At 39.4% G+C, this 17,875-nt stretch overlaps 1 protein-coding gene across 10 annotated transcripts in view; it reads left to right on the plus strand.

The window, feature by feature from the left end:
• PHKA1 (phosphorylase kinase regulatory subunit alpha 1) overlaps window positions 1-17,875 on the plus strand; it is a 319,188-nt gene that overhangs the window by 128,210 nt on the left and 173,103 nt on the right. For all 10 annotated transcript variants that reach the window (XM_036304532.1, XM_036304531.1, XM_036304536.1 and 7 more), the window contains 2 exons: window positions 14,351-14,404; window positions 15,693-15,815. In XM_036304532.1, the coding sequence (XP_036160425.1) occupies window positions 14,351-14,404; window positions 15,693-15,815 (177 nt within the window). The remainder of the gene's footprint in view (window positions 1-14,350; window positions 14,405-15,692; window positions 15,816-17,875) is intronic.

Consider the following 17,875-nt stretch of genomic DNA (forward strand, 5'->3'; position numbering starts at 1 on the left):
CCTCATGGGTTTTTCTTGGGGATCCTGGACGCGCCCCAAAATGTTATGCCCACAGCTCGGGGTCCCCAATAATCCACCACCAGGGAGCCTCCTCCGATGCAAAAGCAACGAGTCTTTATTGATCAATTCTAGAATTGGCTCCCAGCCTCTATCTGGCACAGCGGTGAGGCGAGAGAGCGTGTCCCAGGAGAACAAAGGTTATATAGGGCTAGCTATTTGGGGTGGGCTTTAGGGGTGGCGTGAGTTACAGAGATTGGTCAGGGCTTTACAGCATAAGGGTCAGGAAGTGACCATCACATTCTGAAGGTTGGAGCCATCCTCCACTATAGCCTTATTAGGACCTTAGCTACATTTCTGGAGCTTCATTGGTCCACTCAGGTGGGTGGTTGGGAGAGTTAGGACAATACCAGCATTCTTGTGGTCACTCTCGGGGGGGGGGGGGGGCTTGGGCTGAGGGCCCAGCCTTGCAAGACAAGATAGAGGAGAGGGAGAAGAGTATGTCCCTGCTTCGTCCTTGAAGAGGGAGGAGGGTGCATTTCTGCTTAGTTCTGCTTAGTTCTTTCAAGTTCCGTTCTGTCCCTTCATTAGTGTATATTGTTCTTTAGATTGCACATGTAAGGGAAATAATTTGGTATTTTTCGTTCTTTGACTGACTTATTTCACTTAGCATAATACCCTCCAGGTCCATCCATGCTGTTACAAAATGTAAAATTTAATTCATTTTTATGGCTGAGTAATATTCCATTGTAAAAATGTACCACAGCTTTTTTTCTGCCTACATTATTTTATTTAAAATTTTTATTATTGACACTATTGCAGATGTTCCCATTCCACCCCCTTTGCCTACCTCCACCCAGCTCCCACCGCCCCCCTTCTCTTGGCCCTCACCACACTATTGTCTGTGTCCATGAGTATGCAGATAGGTTCTTTGCTACTCCCTTCACCTTCCTTTATCAGTCCCCTCCACATCCCATCTCTCTGACATTTGTCAGTCTGTTCCAAATGTCCATGCCTCTGGCTCTATTTTGTTTGTCAGTTTATTTTATTTATTAGATTCTGCAAATAAGTGAGGTCATATGATATTTCTCATTCTCTGACTGGCATATTTCACTTACCATAATAATCTCCAGGTCCATTTATGCTCTCACAAAGGTTAATAGTTCCTTCCTTTTACAGCTGTGTAGTATTAACATTGTGTAATTGCACCACAGCTTTTTATCCAGTCATGTACTGATGGGCACTTGGGCTGTTTCCAGATCTTGACTATTGTAAATAATGCTGCTGTGAACATAGGGTTGCATATGTTCTTTCTGATTGGTGTTTCGAGATTCTTAGAATTATATACCCAAAAGTGTGATTGCTGGGTCAAAAGGCAGTTCCATTTTTAATTTTCTGAGGAAAATTTATACTGTTTTCCACAGTGGATACACCAGTCTGCATTTCCACCAACAGTGCCTAGGGTACCCTTTGTTCTAGTCCTCACCAGCACTTGTTGTTTCTTGATTTATTGATAGTGGCCATTTTGACAAGTGAAAGTTGATACCTCATTGTAGTTTTAATTTGCATTTCCCTGATGATTAGTGACCTTGAGCATTTTTTCATATCTATTGGCTATCTATATGTCCATTTTGGAGAAGTGTCTATTCAGGTCATTTGCCCATTTTTATATTTTTATTTATTTATTTATTTCTTTATGACTTTTTTCTTTATTGATTAAGGTATTACATATGTGTCCTTATCCTCCCACTGCACCCACACCCCCCGCTCATGCCTTCACCCCCCCCCCAGTGTCTGTGTCCATTGGTTATGCTTCTATGCATGCATACAAGTCCTTTGGTTGATCTCTCCCCCTTCCTCCACACACCCCTGCCTCCTCTCTGAGATTTGACGGTCTGATTGATACTTCTCTGTCTCTGGATCTGTTTTTGTTCATCAGTTTATGTTGTTTATTATAATCCATGAATGAGTGAGATAATGTGATATGTATCTTTCTCCAACTGGCTTATTTCGCTTAGCATAATGCTCTCCTGGTGCATCCATGCTGTTGCAAATGGTTAGAATTTCTCCTTTTATACAGCAGCGTAGTATTCCATTGTGTACATATACCACCATTTTTTAATCCACTTATCTGCAGTTGGGCACTTAGGCTGTTTCCAGATGATATCTATTATAAATTGTGCTGCTATGAACATAGGGCTGCATATATCCTTTTTGATTGATGTTTCTGATTGCTTGGGATATAGTCCTACAAGTGGGACAACTGGGTCAAATGGTAGTTCCATTTTTAATTTTTTGAGAAATCTCCATACTGTTTTCCACAGTAGCTGTACCACTCTGAATTCCCACCAGCAGTGCAAGAGGGTTCCTTTTTCTCCATATCCTTACCAGCACTTCTCATTTTTTGATTTGTTGATGATAGACATTCTGACAGATGTGAGATGGTATCTCATTGTTGCTTTGATTTGCATCTCTTGGATGATTAGTGACTTTGAGCATGTTTTCATATGCTCATGTTTTCATATTCTTGGCTTTCTGTATGTCCTCTTTTGAAAATTGTCTATTTATATCCTTTGTCCATTTTTTGATTGGATTTTTTAATCTTCCTTTGTTAAGCTGTATAGGTTTCTATAAATTTTGGAGATTAAACCCTTATGGATTTAAGGATTTTGTTAAGAATTTTGGCATCTATGTTCATGAGGGATATTGGCCTGTAATTCTCTTTCATTGTGTTGTCTTTGTCTGGTTTTGGTATTAGGGTGATGCTGGCTTCATAGAATGAGCTTGGAAGTGTTCCTTCCTCTTGAATTTTTTGGAATAGTCTGAGGAGGATAGGTTTTAGTTCTTCCTTTAATGTTTGGTAAAACTCCCTGTGAAGCCATCTGGCCCTGGGCTTTTGTTTGCTAGAAGCTTTTTGATGACTGCTTCAATTTCTTCCATAGTTATTGGCCTATTGAGATTTTTAGATTCTTCCTGATTGAGTTTTGGAAGGTTGTATTTTTCTAGGAATATGTACATTTCCTCCAGGTTCTCTAGTTTGTTGGAGTAGAGTTGTTCATAGTATTTTCTAACAATCCTTTGTATTTCTATGGGGTCTATTGTTATTTCTCCTCTTTCATTTCTGATTTTGTTTATTTGGTTCCTCTCTCTTTGTTTCTTGGTGAGCCTGGCTAGAGGTTCATCAATCTTGTTTATCCTTTCAAAGAACCAGCTCTTGGTTTTGTTGATCTTTTGTATTGTTTTTTTGGTCCCTATGTTGTTTATCTCCACTCTGATCTTTATTATTTCTTTCCTTCTGCTTACTCTGGGATTTTCTTGTTACTCTCTTTCTAACTCTTTGAGTTGTAGGGATACGTAATTTATTATCATTGTTTCTTGTTTTTTGCAGTAGGCTTGTAGAGCTATGATCTTCGCTGTATCCCATAGGTTTTGGATTGTTGTGTTTTTATTGTCGTTTCTTGCCATGATGTTTTTCATTTCTTCTTTGATCTCTCTGGTAACCCAGTCATTGTTTAATAGCATGCTATTTAGTCACCTTGTGTTTGATTTTTGGATTGTTTTTATTATAGTTGATTTCCAGTTTTATGCCATAGTGATCTGAGAAGATACTTGATATGATTTCCATCTTCTTGAGTTTGAAGAGACTTTGCCTATGACCCAACATATGGTCTATCTTTGAAAATGATCCATGTGCCCTGGAGAAGAATGAATATTCTTTGGCTTTCAGATGAAATGTTCTGAAGATGTCAATTAATTCCATCTGATCTAGTGAGTCATTTAGGATTGGTGTTTCTTTGCTGATTTTTTGTTTAAAGGATTTGTCCAATGGTGATAGTGTGGTGTTAAAGTCCACTACTATGATTGTATTGCTGTCAGTCTCTCCCTTGATCCCTCCAGAAGTTTTCTTATGTATTTGGGTGCTCCTATATTGGGTGCATATACCAGAGTTATTTCTTCTTGTTGGATTGCTCCCTTTAGTATTATGAAGTGGCCTTCCTTATCTCTTGTTATGGCCTTCACTTTTAGATCTAATTTGTCCAATATAAGTATTTCTACCCCAGCTTTTTTTTCATTTCCATTCGCCTGAAAAACCTTTTTCCATCCCTTCACCATCAGTTTGTGTGTTTCTTTTTTTCTCTGGTAGGTTTCCTGTAGACAGCAGATATTTGGGTCATGTTTTCTTATCCACTCAGTTACCCTGTGTCTTTTTATTGGGGCATTTAATCCATTTACATTTAAAGTTATTATTGATAGATAGTTGTTTGTTGCCATTTTTATTCTTTACCCCTGTGTTCCTTCTTTGTTTCCTATTTTTCCTTTGTACAGCAGACCCGTTAGCATTTCTTGCATTGCTGGTTTGGTGGTAATAAATTCCCGTAGTCTTTTTTTGTCTGTGAAGCTTCTGATTTCACCCTCAATTTTGATTTATAGCCTTGCTGGGTACAGTATTCTTGGATTCAGACCCTTCCTTTGCATGACTTCGTATATTTCATTCCATTCCCTTCTTGCCTGATGCGTTTCTGTTGAGATATCAGTCACTAGTCTGATGGGGGATACTTTGAAGGTAACTTTTTGTCTCTCTCTGGCTGCTTTTAAGTTTCTTGCTTTGTCGTTAGTGTTTGCCAATTTAATTATAATGTGCCTTGGTGTCGGTCTTTTGGGATTCATTTTGTTTGGGACTCTGTGAGCTTCTTGGATTTGTGTGAGGTTTTTCTTCCCAATATCAGGGAAGTTTTCTGTCATTATTTTTTCAAACAGGTTTTCTATTCCTTGCTCAGTTTCCTCTCCTTCTGGCACCCCTATTATGCTGATGTTGTTTCGTTCTGTGTTGTCCCAAAGTTCTCTTAGGCTCTCCTCCTGCTTTTTAATTTATTTTTTTCTAGAAGCTGCTCTGTCTGGGTATTTTTTCCTACCTTGTCTTCTAGCTCACTGATGAGGTCCTCTACTTCTTCTAGTCTACTGTTGATGCTTTCTTTTGAGTTCTTTATAGCAGTGATGTCATTTTTCATCATTTCTTCTTGATTCTTCTTCATTTTCTCTTGGTTCTTACACATATTGTTGAATTTGTCTTCCATTCTTTTCAACCACCTTATGACCATTTCTCTGAATTCTTCCCCTGACAGGTTGCTTGCCTCCATTTCCTCCATTTCATTTACTCCTTTTCTGGTGATGCCTGTTTTTCTTTCATATGCAGGCTGTTTCTTTGTGTCCCCATGATCTCTCTTTTCCAGGTGTTTGGTTATGTAGTCCTCTCTCTGCTATGTTGATTTAAAGGCACAAAATACAACACAACAAGGCACAAAGCACAAGGCACTGAACACAAATGTATTCATGATACTAATAACCCCAAATAAAGGTGACCACCAGATCAAGGAGAATAGGGGATAAGGAAGAAAGAAGAGAGAAGGAAAAAAGAGAAAAACATTTTAAAAAAGGAGTGCAAAAATGAAACTGAGAAAAGGATAAAAAAAGTAAGAGAGAAAAGAAAGAGAATGAAATAGAAGAGGGGAAGAAACTATTTATATGTGGAGAAAACTCCAATAGAGCAGCCACTAATCCCAACAAATTCCAGGAACAGAATGCAAACTACAAACAACAGTTGATATCAAGTGAGGTGAGGGAAAATAGGAGCAAAAAAAATAAAATAAAATAACCAGAAAAGAAAAAAAAGCAAAAACAAACAAACAAAAAAATAGAAAGAAAAAGCAAAACAATCTCACAAACAAGCATTAAAAAAAACCCCAATATACTGAACAATCAAGTAAACAACAACAAAATGACAGAGAGAAAAAAAATTTGGATAGTGAAGAAAGAAGAGAGAGGTGTATATGGATTTAGAGCAGGGGATTGGAAATTAGATATATAAGTAGGGTCAAATTCTAACGGGGTAAAAAGAAGGAATAGGGAAAATCTAAAGCAGGAATAGGGTAAGAGAAACAGGACAACAACAGGGGAAAAGTGAGGAGGAGAGTTTTGGTGTAAAGGTAAAGTTGAGGTAGAGTAAAATGATGCTAAAGGAAAGATGAAAATAGAATTTTTGAACACTAATCCCAAAATAAGATAAATGAAAATATAATGACACTTAAGAAAAAGGTAAAATGGTAATAGTAATAATACTGGTTAAAAATAAAAATGTAGTAATTAAAAAGGTAAAATCAGGTGATGAAAAAAGAAAAAACATTAGTTTCTTAAATAAAAGGTGAAAAAAAAATAAAAAATAAATAAAAATGTGCAGTCATGAAGGTCCTTCAGTTCCTCTACTCTTCTGTTTGACACGCCTTAGTCCTGTCAGGTATTCAGGAGAGTGTTGAAGTTCCCTGTGATACACTGTTCCTCCGTGTTGTAAACCACAATCCTAATTTTATAACAGGCCGTATTGTTTCCCAGACTGCCTTTATTTGTGTTTACAGAAGAGTCAGCTTGTGGTTCAGCCTCTGGGTGGCAGTGTTTCTGTATTGACCTCCGAGGCTATAAGTCCTCTCTAGCCCGTAGTTTGGGAGAGCTGTTTCTGCCACAGAGTTGTTTCTTTGATTGTTACTCCCAGCTCTGATTACCAGGTTCCACAAAAACAACTTTTCCCTGCAGTCTCTGCAAGTGACCCCAATTGGGCAATCCTATGTATTGGGTTTAATAATAAAACGCAAAGATTTAAGGGGGAGAGAGAGAGAAAAAAAAAAAAGGCCTGAGGAGGTGCGGGAGCTCTCGCAACCCTCCACCATCCAGCTCTGTGCTCAGTCTCTTCCTCACGTCCTCTCTCCCCTGGCACTAAGCAGCTGGCACACTGGCAAAATCCGAGGCTGCCTTTTTGCACCCAGTCCAGTTATGGTATTATTTTTAGCGTTCCCTTCTGTTGGCAGCCCTGTGAGACCCCTTCCGCACTCGCGGATCACGCTGGCCCCAACGGCCGCGGACCTCGTGCAGCGCAGACTACCCCAGTGCGCGTTCCTGTCTCCAACCTGAATTGCAAACAGTACCCTTACCGAAATCTGACCTTTCTGTGAGGAGGAGCAGGGCTCCTCTCAGTCCACGTATTCGCGCGGCTTTAGATCCAGTGTTTCTGGGTCAGTAGCCGATTCCTCGATGCCGTGGTTGCAGGGTCTCTGGATGTATAGGCTTCCGAAAACAGCCACTCAAATGGTGCGGACTCCGTGGCTGAGCCAGACATTCCAGGAGACTTTTCAGCCGCAGTCTCCAACAGTCCCCTTTCTCTGGGAGTCCTCTGCCTTTCCCGGATGCAAACTGTCTCCCAGCTGAATTTCCTCTGCCTATTCAGGCTAGATGTTACTCGGTTCAGCTGCTCCGGAACAAGGCAAGGGAAACGTCCGTCTATACCGCTGCCATTTTCTCCCCCTCCCCCCTCTCTTTGTTTCTTGATGATACTGGCTACAGGTTCATCAGTCGTGTTTATATTTTCAAAGAATCAGCTCTTTGTTTCATTGATCTTTTGTATTATTTTTTAAGTTTATATGTCATTTATTTCAGCTGTGATCTTTATTATTTCCTTCTATTTACTCTGGGTTTTTCCTTTTGTTCTTTGTCTAATTATTTAAGTTGTGTGGTCAGATAGTTTATTACAAGTCTTTCTTGTGTTTTTGAGGTATGCCTGTAATGCTAGGAACTTCCTTATCATGACTGCTTTCACAGTGTCCAATAGATTTTTGGTTGTTGTGTGTTCATTTTCATTTGTTTCCAGAAAATTTTGATTTCTTCCTCCATATCTTTGGTAACCCATTCAGTTTTTAATAACATGCCCTTTAGCCTGCATGTGATTGAATGTGTTTGAGTGTTTTTATTGTAGTTGATTTCTATTCTCATGTCATTGTGATTTGAGAAGATGCTTCATATGTTTTCAAACTTGTTACACTTATAAAGACTTAGCTTGTGTCCTAACATGTCATCTATCTTTGAGAATGACCCGTGAGCTCTTGAGAATAATGTATATTCTGTAGCTTTGGGGTGAAATGTTCTTTAAATGTCAATTCCACCTGATTGAGTGTATTATTTAGGATTGCTGTTTCCTTATTCATTTTTTGTCTAGAAGATCTAGGCAGTATTGTCAGTGGGGTGTTAAAGTTCCTTAATGTGATTGTATTGCTGTCTATCTCCCCATTAACATCCTCTAGAAGTTTTTTTATATATATATGGTTGCCTGTATTGGGTGCATATATGTTTACCAGGGTTATATCCTCTTATTGTATCAGTCCCTTTAGTATTATGAAGTAGCCTTCATTGTCTTTTGTTATCGCCTTCATTTTGAAGTCTATTTTTTTCAGATATTATTGTTACTCCCCCAGCTTATTTTTCATTTCAATTTGCATAGACAAGATTTTCTATTCCTTCACTTTCGTCCTGTTTGAGTATTTTGTTTTGAGGCATATCTCTTGCAGACAGCATATATATGGATCATGTTTTCTTATCCATTCAGCTACGCTGTGTCTTTTGATTGGAGCATTTAATCCTTTTCATTTAAGGTTATTATTGATAGGTACTTACTTGTTGCCATTCTTATTCTTTATTCCCGTGTTCTTCTCTTTCTATTTCTTCTTCTCTCAACAGTCCCTTCAGCATTTCTTGCTGTGCTGGTTTGGTGGTAATAAACTCTTTCAGCCTTTCTGTTTGTTTTGTTTTGTCTTGTCTTGTCTTGTCTTGTCTTGTCTACAAAGCTCTTTATTTCACCTTCAATTTGTAATGATAACCTTGCTGGATAGAGTAGTCTTGGGTACAGTCCCTTGGTTTTTATTACTTTGTATACTTCATGCCACTCCATTATGGCCTGAATGGGTTTTTATTGTGAAATCACCTTACAGTCTAATGGGACCGCTCTTGGAGGTAACTTTCTGTCTCTCTCTTACAGCCTTTAAGATTCTTTCTTTGTCTTTAATGTTTGGTTTTAATTTATAATGTGCCTATGTGTGGGCATTTTGGGGTTTATCTAGATTGGGACTCTCTCTCTTTTCTGAACTTGAGTGACCTTTTCCTTCATCAGGTTAGGGAAATTTTCTGTCATTATTTCTTCAAACAGGCTGAGATTCTTCTCCTTCCGGTTCACTTATGATGCAGATGTTGTTATGTTTCATGATGTCCCAAAGGTCCCATATATTCTCCTCCTGCTTTTTAATTTTTTATCTAATTGATGCTCCAAATGGGTGTTTTTAATACCTTGTCTTCTAATTCATGATTTGGTTTCTCCACTTCTACTGTTGATTCCTTCCAAGGTATTTTTATTTCAGCTATGTCATTCTTCATTTCTGCTTGGTTCTTGTTGATGTTTTCTACCATTTTTATTTTGCTGCTGTAGTTCTTGTTAAATTCCATAGTGTTCCAGTAAGATGGTTGTAGTTCTCACTGAGTTATTTGAGCACCCTTATTATCATTACTCTGAATGCTTTATCTGACAAAGTGCTTGCCTCCATTTCATTTAGTTCTTTTTTGGGCCATTTCTCCTTTTCCTTCATTTGGGGGTTGTTTCTCTGTCTCCCAATTTTTGTGTCCCTTTGTATTTATTTCTATATATTAGATCAAACTGCTGTGCCTCCCAGGCTTTGTGGGGTGGTCTTATAAAGTAGGTGTTCTGTGGGACAAAGTGGTGCAGTCTCTTAGATCTCCTGAGCTGGGTGCGCTAGAAATGTCTTTGTTTGAGTTATTTCATTTCTCTTGCAGTTGGTTCTTGAATGTTGTTTTCCTCTGCATTGATGGAATATCCTCTCAGGCTGGCTGACTTTGTGGCTCACCTGTCACCACATTATGTGAGCTGTTGTGGAGGTGCTAACAGAGCAAAACAAAAATGTAACATAAAAAAGAAGAAATAAAACAAAAACATACAAAACACCCCTACAACAACACCTAAAGCCACCCGTTGAGAAGAGAAAATTATGAAAGAGATAGTCTTAATGGTAGAAGAAAATAAAAAAAGAAAAACTATAAGGGGAAAATCTACAAGAAGCAAAAAAACCCCCACAAACAACAAAAAGAGGTGGGGAGGAGAAAAAGGAATATTAAGGGGCAGAGATTAAATAGAGAAAATAAGAATAAAGAATAGGGGAAGGAAATTATTTAAAATTAAAGAGGATGAAAAAAAAATTGAAAAGGAAAATTTGGGGTCTAAAGCATATAGACCCAAAATAAGATGAAATAGCAGGAGAAAAAGAAAAAAAAATTGAGTAGGAAAAGAGAAGACTAAAATAGGATGGATACAATAGAGACTAAAATAATAGACAAACAATAAAACAGATAAAGAATATAAATAAAAAACAGAAAGAAAGGAAAGAGAATGAAAAAAAAAGTGAAGTGTCTCAGCAGTGTTTAGTGCCCCCTTGGAGCTCCTGTTGGACTCTGCTCTTCTGATGACTGTGGCTGACTATTCTGTCTTACAATTTTGGACTTCCTGGGAGGTACTTAGCTGCCAGCCATCATCAGAATCTGTCCTCCTTTGACTTTCAACAAACCTAATTGAAGCTCTGAGAGATCCACAGTTTCTAGGTTTTTTTGAACAATATTTTTTGAACAATATTTTTTCTTGAACATTAACTTATCGGCACTTGTCTCCACAGCACTTGTCTGCATGTGGGAGCAGTCGATCTGCCCTGTAAAGCAGGTTTTTTAGCAGCATGGGGCTCAGTGCTTTGTCAGTAAGCTTCCCCACATTCTCAGGGTTCCACCTCTGCCCTCCTTTACCTGCCAGTCAGCTGTCAATATTAATCACTGAAAAGTCTGTTTCTGAAAGCACTTTATGCAGAATTGGGGGTCTAGAACTCTGGGTCTCCCTTGAGGGGATGGTGCTGTTCATATGTCAGGGAAAAGTGGTGGGTGTTTTTCCCTGTCCCAGAGCTACTCCTCTGGGAGAGACCAGAATATTGCTCTGCCCTCATCATGACAGAAATCCTATATGTAGTCCAGTAGGCTCAGCTGCAAACCTTGAGTTTCTGTTAGCTCTCCTGTGTGGGGGAAGCAACTATTAGGTTCATAGGAAATTTGGGTGGATATCCCCACCCCCAATCCAGTCACTGATCCTTCCTGAGACTGTTCTAACCCATAGGCTTGGCTTTTGTTGCCATCTGCAAAGGTCAAGGGGCAGGGTGTGGCAGGCAGCACTCCTAAGGGTCTGGCAGGCTATATCGCCTAAGGTGGGGTTTTTTTCCTCTTCCTGAGCTATGGCTTCTGGGAGCAGCTAGCTCCTCTCAGGAAAAATGGCTGTTTCTGTTTCGGGGTATGGCCAAATGCAGTGCTCCTGGCTGCTGCTCTTCCATGTCTCCCCACAATGCTTCCAACCCCAGTTTTTCTTTAGGCACCTTGAGTTCCTACCATCCTCCCTCCACCAATTCTCAGGTGAGTAGCTGTAAATCAAGCATGTCAAAATCAAAGGCTAACACTGGCCAAACAAACAAGGTTTAAGTTTATGTGGGCCAAAAAAAAAAAAAAAAAACAAAAGCTTCAATTTTCATAGAAACATAGATTTATTTCAGTAGAAACATGCTGAATACAAAGGGCTGAAATAAATGAGTCATCATTATCAAGATAATAGAACATTTAAATAAAAATTAATATTTTTTTCTTGAACATTAACTTACCCGACACTAAATAACTGCACAAATTAATAAGCATAACGCAAATAAACCTATTTTTCTTGTTGTCCGAAAGTGAAATATTTCCTGTTGTGCACACCAAACAAGTCAGTCCAAGACTAATGACATGGCCATTGGCTGCTAAAATATTTGCTGCTAGTATTAGAGGAGAGAAATGGTGTGCCTGAACACAAGGTGCGTAAGGGAAATGAATGCAACACAATTATAATAATCAGTCATTAGCGAATGTTGTAGTTTGTTATTAATAATTATATATAATAGGATATCATAAAAATTAAGTTATGAAATTTTTATTAAAATGTTTCTTACATACTGCTATATTGGCTGGGCCACAAAAATATTTGTTGTGGGCTGTGAGTTTGTATGCTTGCTGTAAATGAAACTCCTGTGCTCTAGGTTTTTTAAAAAAGCCAAAAAAATGAGGTCAGCCAGTGTGGCTCAGTGATTGAGTGTTGACCTGTGAACCAGAAGGTCATGGTTCAATTCCTGCTCAGGGCATATCCCCAGGCTTTAGGCTCGATCCCCAGTGTTGGGTATGCAGGAAGCAGCCTATCAGTGATTCTCTCTCATCAGTGATGATGCTCTCTCTCTCTCTCCCTCTCCCTACCTCTCTTAAGTAAAACACACACACACACACACACACACCCACACACACACACACACACACACACACACTAGAGGCCTGGTGCATGAAATTCGTGCATGGGTGTGTGTGTGTCCCTCAGCCTAGCCTGCACCCTCTCCAATCTGGGACCCTTCGAGGGTCTGCCTGTTTTGGCCCGATCCCAATGGGACATTTCTCTCACAATCCAGGACTGCTGGCTCCCAACCACTCGCCTGCCTGCCTGCCTGATTTCCCCTAACTGCTTCTGCCTGCCAACCTGAACACCCCGTAACCACTCCCCTGCCAGCCTGATCGATGCCTAACTACTCCCTGGCTGACCCAATTGCCCTTAACTGCCCTCCCCTGCCGGCCTGATTGCCCCTAACTGCCCTCCCTTGCCAGCCTGGTCGCCCCCAACTTCCCTCCCCTGCAGGCCTGGGTCCCCCCCAACTGTCTTCTCCTGCAGGCCTGGTCCCCCCAACTGCCCTCCCTGCAGGCCTGGGTTTCCCCCAACTGTCCTCCCCTGCAGGCCTGATTACCCATAACTGCCCTCCCCTGCCAGCCATCTTTGACCACATGGGGGCGGCCATCTTGTGTGTTGGAGTGATGGTCAATTTGTATATTACCTCTTTATTATATAGGCTATATATATTTAAAAAACAAAAAAACACAAACGAAATGTGGAGGCTTTCTTTCCCATCAGATTTGGTCTATCTGCTACAGATTTCTTGAGGGCCAGCAGCCCTGCCACCTTTCATAGCTGGATGTGACATGGGCCACTGGTCTCAGCTCTGGTTCTCTAGTCTGTGGAGACCAGCCTGAGTTCTGGGCCTCAATCTTCTTTTCTTTTAAATATATTTTATTGAATTTTTACATAGAGGAAGGGAAAAGAATAGAGAGTTAGAAACATCAGTGAGAGAGAAACATCGATCAGCTGCCTCCTGCATACTCCCTACTGGGGATGTGCCCACAACCAAGGTACATGCCCTTGACCGGAATCAAACCTGGGACCCTTCAGTCAGCAGGCCGATGCTCTATCCACTGAGCCAAACCGGTTAGGGCTGGGCCTCAATCTTCTGAGGGAACAGACCCTCCGATAGCCCAGAGCTCACTCCTCCCACTCGGTCTGCTGCCCATGGAAGCTGGGTCACCTCTTATGATCTCACCCCTCCTACCAGCCTCCAGATGTTTTATGTCCTTCCTTGATATAAGTCTTCTCAGTTGGACCTGAGTTGGCAATTCCTGGTGAATATTCCCCCACTTTAGTTTTATTTCCTGTCTGGCTCTGGAAAGAGGTGCAAGAAAAGTCTGCCTATTCAGCCACCATTTTCTTTTCAAATAACCAGCTCTTAGTTTCATTGATCTTTTGTATTGTTATTTTAGTCTCTATGTCATTTATTTCCACTGTAGTGTATATAATTTCCTTTCTTCTACTCACTTTGGAATTTGTTTGTTCCTTTTCTGTTTCCTTTAAGTGTGTAGTTAAATAACATTTGAAATTTTTCTTGTGTCTGGAGGTAAGCCTGTAATGCTGTGAATTTCCCTCTTACTACTGCTTTCACCATGTACCATAGATTTTGGGTTGTTGTGTTCCTATTTTCATTTGTCTCAAGGTATCTTTTGATTTCTTCCTTGATCTCATTGTTAACCCATTCATTGTTTAGTAATATGTTATTTAGCCTCCATGTCTTCGTGTGTTTTTCACTCTTTCTGTGATTGATTACTTATTTCATACTGAGATGGTCAGAGAAAATGCTTGATATGATTTCAGTCTTCTCAAATTTGAGACTTGTTTTGTGGTCTCTCCTAGAAAATGTTCCATTTGTACTTGAAAAGAATATATATTTTGCTGCTTTGGGGTGAAATGCTATGAAGATATCAGTTAAATCCATGTGATCTAGTGTGTCATTTAAGGCCCCTGTTTTCTTGTTTCTTTTCTGTCTGGAAGACCTATCCATTGATGTCAATCAGGTGTTAAAACCCACTACTATGACTCTATTACTATTGGTCTCTCCCTTATGTTCATCTAGATTTGCTTTATATATTTAGATGCTCCTATGTTGGTTGCATAAATGTTTACAAGGATTATAGCAAAGGATGTATTTTCGATTAAGTATATGGCTGAACCAGTGTGTATACTTCTGACCTTTTTTTCCTGCATTCCAAGGGTCGTTATGGCTGCTGTCGCTTTCTACGAGATGGATATAAAACTCCTAAAGAGGTAGGTTCCTTCTCTCAAAAATGATTCCAAGGCTATCTATAGCCTTATTCAGAGTAAACAGTTACTTCACTTGTGGTACTTAAAATAATCACTAAATAGGATAATAATAACTGATATTTGCTACTTTTGTTGAATTTAGTAGCTAACTTCTGTTTGTCACCCTTCCTGGATTAAATAAAATAGAGGAAGTATAGCCCTTTCACCTTTTGCATTTGGTTACTTTCACGCTGTATGCTTAAATCAGTGAATGAAAGATTAGGCAGAAACAGAGTATTTGCATAGCCTCAAAGTATTTTTCCTCCCAAATATTTAATAATGTTATAGGAAAAAAAATCTTTCCATCATTAGATCCCCCTTCAACCTTTTGCTGTTGGTTAGTTGTAAACAGTTTTTGATCTTGAAAAATTAATTTCCATTTGTTACAGTTGTCAAAATTCTTCTTGGAAATATCAATGGAAAAATTAAGTATTATTGAAGGGAATGAATGATCAATAAGAAGCCTTTTCACTGGCACTGTAAACATCATTTAAGGCTTAGATTTGCTGGTCAAGAGTCATTATAATACATTTTTTTAAATCATTGAGCTCAAACTCTTCTGGTCTACTTCCTCTCTTTAACTTTATTCTTTAGCCTTATTGACTTCCTCCCCTACCAATCTACTAAAATTATGCTCTCAAACATCATCATAATCTTCTAAATGACCCATCCAACTGGCTTTCCACAATCCTTATTCTGCTTGACTTCTTTATAGCACATCACTGTTACTTACCCCTATGTTTTCTTGAAATTCTTTTCTTATTTTAATTTCCACAACACTACATTGTCCTAATTCTTTTCCTCTTTCTCTCCTTCACTCACCAAGCTGAGAGTTTTACAAAATTCCATTCTTGGGCCATTCCTTAATTATATATAGTTAATACATCGATAATTGGTGCTTCATGTATCACTCATAATGGTGATTCCCAAACCCTCATCTCTTGCTGTCTGCTAAATATTTCTGTCCACATTTTCTCCTGCTACCTAAAACTTAAAAAGTATAAAATCAAGCTCAAGTTTATTACAGATCAATCTCACTTCTTCATACACCTGCCTATAATGTCATTATTATTCCTGTTCTAGTAGTTAGAAGTCACGTCACAAAGTACTTGCTAAGGCAGAGGGGTATGTACATGCTCTGCCTTCTCTGAAACTATCAATAGTGAAAGGTTATGTTATATACCCCTGATCTCAATATGTATATCTAATCTTGGAGTGATAAGACAGATTGTGTTTATTATGCTTTTACCAGGATCCCAATCGTCTATACTATGAACCAGCCGAGCTGAAGTTATTTGAAAATATAGAGTGTGAATGGCCATTATTCTGGACATACTTTATCCTCGATGGGGTCTTCACTGGCAATGCTGAACAGGTAATGAACTGGGGAAAGAGCTTTTTAGCAAAATGTTCTAATTATGTCTTCCTCTTTCAGCTAATGGCTGTGCCAACCCTGTGCCTAAATGAAAATCTTCCTTAATAGGGAGGAGATAGCATTGTCTCCTACAGACTAATAGTTGAGGGCACTAAGTTAGGATTTGGAAGACCTGGATATTGCCATCTCTAATACTTCGGTTTTAACAAATATGCAAAGCAAAACAGCAAGCCCTGTCTACTTGCCACAGTCATTAGAGGTACCAAAATTTACTTCCTGACTTTGTATGTCTTTTAAAAAATAAATCTTAGATATGATGCTCTCATGTTAGACCATCCAAAAAATAAAACCCCCAACAATCCACTCATCCCTGTCCTCACCCCCGAAAACATGCTCATTATTGCTTTTTTTGTCTACATGAATATAGTAGTTTAGAAACCATCATAGAAAAACAGTGAGATTTGGAATCTTAGTTAAGTAAATGTAGTGTCAGATATTCTACAAATTGGCTATGGTCTAAAATTGGACGTAAATCCAATGCATTTGGAAGTCATTTATACATTGCTACTTAAAATACAATTTTGTGTAATTTTAATGATTTGGCTAATATTAATATGTAATTGCCAATATTAGTCTAAATAATAGGGTTTCACTAAAGTTACAGGGGCCACAAAGTGCTATTTTACTCAAAATTTCAGTAATTTATAAAGTATACATTTTTGAGCAAGCAAATAAGATGAGCTATAATAAAAATAATCTGCCTGTTTTGGTCACCGGGATTTGATTCTAGCATTTTCTCAGTCCTTCTCAAATTCTATGAAATTGTTTATAAAAAATTTTTCTTGCTCAAAAAGAGATTATTTATCAAATATGCCAACTAAGTATAAAGCACATTCAGGTTATTTGAACTTGGGAGGGAGGAGGAGTTGGAATACCTGGAATTTTTTTTTTCTTCACTATTGGCCATTGAGTAATCCAAGTGTTGTCATTGACTTCTTCAGTTTCTCTGTGCATACAATGAAAATAGTTTTTCTCTATTAATTGAAGAAGAAGTTATCACTAAACATCTTTGAATTTCACAGATAAAGACATGTTGTACATGCAAAGTAGAAAAAGTTAAGTTATAATGAGACATATATGTTTCTTTAAAATTACCTTGCTCGGCATATTTGAGAAATAAAAACTATAGGGCTTGTGGGAAAATAGGATTGGGGCACAACACTTAAAAAGTTGGTCAGAAATATATATAAAATGACAGGGCCCTAATAAAAACTCTATTATAAGGGAGAAACCAAGATGGCGGCATAGGTAAACACCGAACTTGCTGCCTCCTACAACAACTTCACAAATACAACAAAAAGACAAAATGGACATCATCCAGAACTACAAGATGGCTGGCTGAGTGTAAATTCTACAACTAGAAGGAAAGAGAAAAGCACACTGAGAGTCGGGAGCTGCAGAAGTAAAGTGCAAAGGTATGGAGGCTCGAGCACGCGGAAAGGGGCTGGTACCTGAGGACACGGCTGTCTTTGTGAATCAGGAGGGAGTCACAAGCTCCCGACTGCTCTGAACTCCAGTTCTGGGAAGTCTCTGGGGACCCAGGACTCATACGGGGAGAAACTGGACTGTCTGGCAGCGGGCAGAACTCGGAACTTGAGGGCGGCTTTCCCTCAGAGGTGCTTACAGCAATTAAATAACGGGGACACTGAGGCACACGGCCCCTTAGGGAAGGGCTGAGGATCTGCCATAGCTGCTCGCTCCACCCCGTTGATTCCTTGAGACTCCGCCCCACCCAGGCTGTGGCTGAGGCTTTTGCATATGAATGCCCTGGCCCTTTGCAACCTGAAAATTACCTAACAAATTACAGCTGGACCAGACAGACCCAGAACTTCCAAGAGAAGGCCCAAGGCCCCACAGCAGCTTGCATTGCTTCACAGCTGGGCCTCATCTGGACACCTCCAAACTCCAAAAAGGGAAGGGGAATCTGCAGATCTTTTTGTAGCTCCTGCTGGGTAACCTCAGGCAGAGACTAAATTAGCACCTCCTTAGATCCAAGAGCC

Source organism: Myotis myotis, unplaced genomic scaffold (genome assembly GCF_014108235.1).
Source record: "Myotis myotis isolate mMyoMyo1 unplaced genomic scaffold, mMyoMyo1.p scaffold_m19_p_4, whole genome shotgun sequence".
NCBI classification, from domain to species: domain Eukaryota; kingdom Metazoa; phylum Chordata; class Mammalia; order Chiroptera; family Vespertilionidae; genus Myotis; species Myotis myotis.